Here is a 7504-nt window from a genome sequence, read left to right on the forward strand (position 1 = left end):
TTACTAGCGTGGTGTACCTAATAAAGTGGCCGGTGAGTGTATATTTTAGATAATTTTAATTTGTTATTGTTAAGACATCACAAATAGCTTATTTTATGAAAAAATAAAGTGTTTTAACAAACAAACAAGTTGTCAGGAGCTGTGTTTTTTGTTAGTCTTGTTTATAGCAGGGTTGTTTAATCCTGGTCCTCGAGGGCCACTAGTTTTTGCTGCTCCAACACTTAATTTGAATAAATATATCTCTAGCTTTTTCGGATTTGATCACAGTTGAGAGATCGGTTTTTATAGCGGCAAGAATGTCAGACTTCAAGGAGAGTGCGTCCGCCTCGCTGCGGGAGGGAGAGGATGGCGCCGAAGCTCCGGTCTTAGCTGCAGTCTGCTCCAAAGCGGCGTCAGGCCTAGTAGCCGTCGAGCTAAAATGTTTGGCTTTCCTCGAGTTTGTTGCCATTTTTCTACTCTTCCAGGCAGGAATCACTCAGGGGTCGAGTCCGGACGGACCAAATGTTCAAAATAGCAAAGACATTTAGTATAGAACCACAAACAGAACAAGTCGGAGCAGGAGCCCACGCGACACACGTCTCACTCCTCCACCATCTTGCCCCACCTCCGCCCTCTAGCTTTTTGTGTTAGATTTATTTACTGTTTTGTAATATTTAGGTTTTGTTTTGTTTACCTGTATTTTACCAGTGTTGCCTCTATTTGTCCACCTTCCCTCAGGTCAGCTCCTGCACTCAGTCAGCCTTTCAAGCCCACTAGGGTTGGGTATAATCGTATCATGTGCAATTAACCGTCAGAAAAACATTAATCGATTATTTTTTGGTGCTTGACGATTAATATCGTTTATACCACCAGACGGACTGACTGCTCGGTGGTCCTCTCCGCTTCAAACATGACGAACATTAAAAAAAAGTTCTGTGATTTATTTATCATAAGTCATAAGTCTGCAATTTTGACACAATTTGGAACAGATTTTTCTGAAGAGCAAATCTTTCCCACTAAATTGGTCATGTGACATAAGGGTGTCCAGGGACTCCAGGAGATTAATCATCAAATTAATCATTATTGGCTAAAAACCACAATTAATCGTGATTAATTTTTTTGCCAATATTGCCCAACCCCAACACCTGTTCCACAGCAACACACCTGTCAGCATTTAGCTCAGGTGTCTTCCCTTTTCTGTTTACCCCAGTCTTGTGTATTCAGCCTATGTCTCATTACTCACCAGCTGTGCATTATTGGTTTCAGTACCACAGTCTGGTTCTCCTCAGGCCATTGGTGCTCGTTCCATGACACGATCCTCAAGTGTTTTTGTAAGTTTTTTTGTACGCCAGGTCAGAGTTTGTTTAAATCAGATTGTAAGTCTTGAACTAGAGCTCCTTGTGTCCCCTGCACTCCTGGGTCCTAACCTCCTGCTACCTATAATTTGAAATATGCAATTACTTAAAAAGCCAGCGTATATTATACTATGTTCATTTTTATTTGTGTTGAAATATTGCAAGAAAATATAAAGAAGGTTCAAATATAATGACACTGTCAAAAAGACTGAAGGACATGTTCATCTTGTTTACAACGTAAATTTAGGATTGTTAGAGATGTCAGGAGCAACCTTTCTAAGAAGCTAGATTAGTTTTTTTCAGCGTTTCATCTGAACAAACCACATGACGACCGGAACAAGTCCTTTTGACAGATCGGACCAAAGAGATGTTTGGTTGTAATGACAGGGTCACAGTTGGTGAAACAGCCTCCGAGCTCAATAACCTCATATCACTTGTTGAGCACGGTGGAAGAGGGCTGATAATTTGGGCTTGTTTTGCAAACACAGGACCTGGGCAGCTTGCAATCAATAGGTCAGACATGAACTTGAAGTCAAACGGTGACTAAAACTGCTTCATGTGCAAGAGCAGGGCAACAATCCTCTTCATTGCAGCAAATGTAAAACAAAATATATAACCAAAAATCTATATTCATCGTGTTGTAATGGCTCAGTGCAGGTTCAGTTGAAGATATTGTGGCAAGCTTTCACAAGTGCTGCGAAACAAGAAAGTCTGCAAACTTCAGCAAACTGAAACTGAAGAAGATTGGGCCAACGAAGGTTCAACAAAGAAGATGTTTGCTTAAAGGTTCTTCTGCTAAAGATAGCTCTGCAATTTGATGAATCATACTAGGGTGTGTTTAGGTTTTCAGACTTTGCTTTTGAGTTTTGTCTTGTTACGCAATGTGTTGTTGTTCACATGAGGTTCTTTTTACCTAATTTTTAGTCAGAGACATGAAATCCTGCAATAATAAAAAGAGAGTATCTACTTTTAGGGGTGTAACAATACATTGATCCACATCGCAGTGTTTTAGTACTCAAGACAGGTCTTGAGACTGGTTTAAGACCACTTTTTGATGGTCTTGTCTTGAACTCAACTGCATTTGTACTCGGTCTTGTCTCGGTCTCGGACATTGAGGACTCAGGCTTTTATTTCAAGGCTAGTTAAAACGACAACTGTGAAAATATCACTAAATTACCAGAATATTCCTTTAATTCTTAAAACAAAACAAAAAACAAAAAAAAAAACAATATAAAAATAAAAGGTACTGATTCAAATCCAAGAGTGACTCATTGCTAAATATGCATTTTTCTTACCGCTGTCACCCTTCCCCACCCCGTTCGCAAGTGACACTTAAAAATAGTGAGCAGTGGTTGGCTGGGAGCAGGATAATTAGAATTAGGAGGTGGTTCAACAAAATATTAGTGTGTGAACTTTTTTTTGTGACAATGTTTTTTTTTTTTTGGCCAGCCAGTGTATATTACACAGGATACAAGCTGCCTCATGAACTTGACTGTCCTGATTTGTTTGCCATAAAAACAAAATTCAGAAATGTTGAAAATGAGTTACAAGTGTCTAAAGATTTTTTTCGTTACATTCTTCTGTTTGTGTGCTCCCACACTCAAACAGCAGTTGCCTATTTTGGAAAAACAAATTGACAACAAATATTTGTTCAAAAGGACAAATTCCAAAAAATACAGAAGACGTGTTTGTGTTTTTTGGACACCAACAAACCTGAGATAAAAATGGTCATTTTGCAGTTTTGATGTTGACATTGACAAAGGAAAGGAAAATTTAATCAAAATAACACAAGAAGTTATTGATATTTCCAGACTGAATGAGACATTAACAAATGATACATTTATTACTTTATATTTTGTTCTTTCATAGGTGGGTGAAATTCAAAATGGGTGGTTACAAGAATTATATAAGGTAAGTTTAAACATTTTGTATTGGTAGATATAGTTAATAGCTTTTATCAGTTGGACATTTTTTCTCATTTGTGAACAGGATTTTCCAGGTAAGACATAAAAATCATACTCATTTTTATTGTTTGCCAGCCTCATTGCTTTAGTGACCTTCCAGTTCACACAATAATTTCATCTTCCTCCAGAAAGACAGATACTATGCACCAGTTTGTAACACAAGGAGTAACACAGAAGCACAAACACAAAAACCTGGAGTCTAACAGCAGACTTTAACACAGTGAAGAGCCTTTTTACATGTCAGTGATCTGTAATGTTAGCTATTGCAGGTCATTAAACTCAACATATTTTCTTTTTCAATAGACAGTCCAGAAATGCAAGCCTCAGTTCATCGCCCTGCACTTCCAGGAGGTGGGAGGGAAAGACTACGTGGTCAACATGGGTCAAGCAGAAAACTTCTTCTGGTAGGGTTCATGTGCAGACCCTTATCCATGTTTACTAAGCTGTTTATTTTTCATATCTTTCCTGTAAAATGGATGTACAGTATTTATGCATTTGAAGTGAACTGCAACCCTCAGCATGTTAATCTGATAATTGTTCTATATTGATTCATGTACATGATTCAGCAAGCTAACATAAGCACATAGGTGTACTTTAGAGTAAATTTTAATAAAACAAATAAGTGTGACAGATTCCTTAAGTCAGGGCTATTCAACTAAATTGCTCCGGGGCCCACAGTTACTGCCGGTCAACAGCTGAGGAGCCGAACATCCAGCAATTAAAGTCCTTATGTAATTAAACCAAGTATTACAAAGATCTGTTACCTTTGAAATAGTTTATTTTGCTGTATTTAACCATGAATACAACAAACAGAACCCCATAAAAGTAGTGATAATTACACATTATCAAAAATAAAAAGAACATATTATGCCTCCTGTCGTGGCACCGTTTCGCCAGGGCAGAGATGCGGGAGATAAACAAAGTGGTCTGTGTGGTCTCAGTCTCAGATTATTTAATAGAAAGATGCATGTGCAGAGAATGAGCAGAGCTGGACAGATGTGAATCGAAAACGTCTGTCAAGCTCACGCTGCTCCGGAAACAGGAAACAGACAATATATACATCCTGCTAACAAAATAAGAGCATCAGAGATATCCAGGAACCAATGACATAGTTACAAGTAAATGGGCCATAAGATTACATTAGTACATACATTATCTTAAGAACCATGAGAAACAGATCATATAATGGCAGTTATCAAGAGATACAGAACAGGACATGTCATGGTAATATGCAGTTAGGGAGTTAGAAGATATCCTTCCATCACAGTCCCTCCTCCTGATTATCCATTAATCAGTAAAAAATATGAAAGAAACATTTGCATATCTATAACCATAACTGCATCAACACCAATGGAAAGGGAACAAGGGCAATGTAAAACAGCGCAAACAAAGTCAAAAATTCAAACGGCAAAATTTAAAAATCTTAAGAGTCCAAAATTTAACAAGGTATCGTAAACACAAGTTCTGCCCCCCCCCCAAAAAAAAAAAAAAATATGATAGCATTAGCTGGGTATGTTCCATCAGAATCTTATCTTGGATAAATAAATCTAGTCCTCCTGTGATGACATACACGTTGTTAGACAGCAAATCTCAGCTCTCAGACCTCAACAACAACCCAGACAGGTGAACTGACCATCAAATATGTCTTCGTGGCGTACCAGGCTCGAGGTAGCAGAATACCCCCTCCCCAGCTTACCACAAACGCAGAAAGGAACAAACAAACAAAAATGTGACTGTCATGGGAGGAGCCTCCCCGAGACTCAGCTGACAATCACCTAAACTTTACCAGGAAGCTGCACAGAAGGACGAAAACCTCTAGGAAATCATAAACCAATTAAACAAAACCAACCATAAAATTAAAAAAAAAACAAGCATCCAGAAGTGTCTAATTGTTTTAAAATTATGTTATGAGATGGGCCTCAGAAATGGACCAGGGGTAACCCTGATACCGCCCAGGAGGGGGAGCTAAAGTCCAACCCAGCTACCCAGAGTGACAAAACATTCCCTGAGGTAAAAAAAAAAAAACATGGAATTCCAACCATTGCACAGACATAATTGCATCTCAGTTTAAACATTGAAACATTTAAAATGCATAATAATAAGCCAGTCAGAAGAGCACAAATATAGTACAGATATTTCAGTGAGGGGCAGTTTACGTGATTTTGCATGGGGAAAAACACTCTCACCCAGCTATTTCAGCCTGGGTGTAAAAACACAGTCCTGTTCTCTTTATTTCATCTCTGAATTGCCAATTTTTTTTAAACCAATTTTATTTTCACTTTCATCATTTTATCTTCAACTGCTTGTGGGTTTAACTGTCTTGACTGTTTATAGAAATGGTTTTTACCAGCTTCTAGCCAAGATTATGACGTTTCTGTAGATATCACACGTCTCTGTTTAACTAAAAGAACTTAGAGTAATTAAAGTAGAAAACCGGAGGGTTTGGACTTAAAAGATGAATAAACCAATTGGCGGGCCGAACTTTGGTCACTCACGGGCTGGATGTGGCCCGCAGGCCGCCAATTGAATAGCCCTGCCTTAAGTTAAAGGAGTATTTAAATACTGTCAACTAATCAAACTGAAAACTCACAAACTTCGAGTAAACAAACTTATTGATTCCTCTACTTCTTAAAAAAATACAATATTTTTACCCTTGTGCTCTGCTCCTCCCAGGAACATTGAGTCCAGTAAGGAAATGAAAGACTTTGACAGGGTCTGCATTTATGTTGACAACAAGTTCCAAGCAGAAGACAGCTTCACGGTAAGAAAATATAAAGTAATTCCAGTTTCCTTCCACAAGATGGCGTTCTCCTCCACAGAAATGGGCCCGGAGGCGTTTCATGATGCAGCAGCTGTCTGTTGATATTGCTGCAAAACATTTGACTGCATATAAAACCACGTCAAATGTCATGAACTAAATTTAAAAAGAAATAAATGTTTTTTACACCTCAGTGATTAACTGTATTTTGTTAAATCAAACATTTGTAGCTGTGATCATTGTTTAATACAGCTTCACTGGATGGATTAATCAAAAAGATTGATCTCTGTTTCTACTGTTCACAACAAAGGACTTATTGTTGTGCTTTTATTAAACGGAGTCAGGTTACTTGAGCTTCATATGTCAAGAGGTGTGAGGTGTGTGTAAAACCATGGCCTTATTTTAGTAACATATCTCCTAGATGTAGTGTGAGGTAATATCAGTTGTTTTACACCATGTGAGCACAGATAGAAGTAATGTTTTTAGCGACAGGGATGTTGAGTCACTCCCGCTGCCGTGTATGGTTTAGTGGTTTTGAAGCTTTCTAATAACTCTGTGAAGACACTTTGAGTTGTTATGATGATGTTTATGTCACAGGCACGTGTTGGAGGCTATTCTTTCATATTGGCTATTTATACCTTGTGGTCTTAAACTGTATTCTCAGTTCCCATAATGAGCGTGTCAGTCGTAGTTTGTGTGAAATTCAGTCCCTGTTGGGAGAATCACCTCTCCAGAACAGAAAGGTGGCAGAGTATTTCTTAAAGTATTAACCCTTCCTCCTCCCAGGTGAAACCCTCACACTGCCTGTCTGACAGTAGGGGTCATTGCCCACATCTGTAGACAGAGGGTGTGTGAAGTGAAAAGTGTGTGGGGGGGTAAAAGTCAGTGACCAGGTGTGAGAAACACGAGCCAAAGTCAATACATTTAACTCTAGATTAAAACTATTGATCCCAGCCTATTTGTACACCATAAATTAAGTGTGTCGGCGAGGTGGAGGACAGCTGGGACTAAGTTTCCCCTGCACTCGAGCGTTCGCACCCTTCACTGTTTTGCCCTGAGAGGGTTGCAGGACCCCCCCTCCCCCCACTCCCCCCCTCCGCCACCACCTCATGTAATGCCTCATTCTCATTTCGGTTGTGCCACCCGCATTGATTTTCAATTTGTTTCCCCTTGGCTGCAGATCATCAGTTATAAAGCCAAGAGAGAGTTCGGGGGGTGGGGGGGTGGAGGGGGTCTCCTTTCACAGGGGCTGCAGAAGTAGAGGTGGCAGACTTGCATGAATTCCCAGTACAAATGGTGTTTTGATAAAAAATCACTTGAAAGTCAATATTTTTTTATTAAACTGTGCACAAACCTGATTGATGAAGATAGGTGTTTGGCAGAGTATGTGATGGTGTTTGTGTGTGTGTGTGTGTGTGTGTGTGTGTGTGTGTGTGTGTGTGTGTGTG

The 7504-nt window shown here is 39.2% G+C and overlaps 1 protein-coding gene across 1 annotated transcript in view; it reads left to right on the forward strand.

Annotated features, from left to right (window-relative positions):
* Positions 1 to 7504, forward strand: part of inpp5l (inositol polyphosphate-5-phosphatase L) — a 20724-nt gene that overhangs the window by 2770 nt on the left and 10450 nt on the right. The window contains exons 2-4 of the mRNA XM_014012102.1: positions 3204 to 3245; positions 3602 to 3702; positions 5972 to 6059. Of these exons, the coding sequence (XP_013867556.1) occupies positions 3204 to 3245; positions 3602 to 3702; positions 5972 to 6059 (231 nt within the window). The remainder of the gene's footprint in view (positions 1 to 3203; positions 3246 to 3601; positions 3703 to 5971; positions 6060 to 7504) is intronic.

This window comes from Austrofundulus limnaeus, unplaced genomic scaffold (genome assembly GCF_001266775.1).
Source record: "Austrofundulus limnaeus strain Quisiro unplaced genomic scaffold, Austrofundulus_limnaeus-1.0 Scaffold88, whole genome shotgun sequence".
NCBI classification, from domain to species: domain Eukaryota; kingdom Metazoa; phylum Chordata; class Actinopteri; order Cyprinodontiformes; family Rivulidae; genus Austrofundulus; species Austrofundulus limnaeus.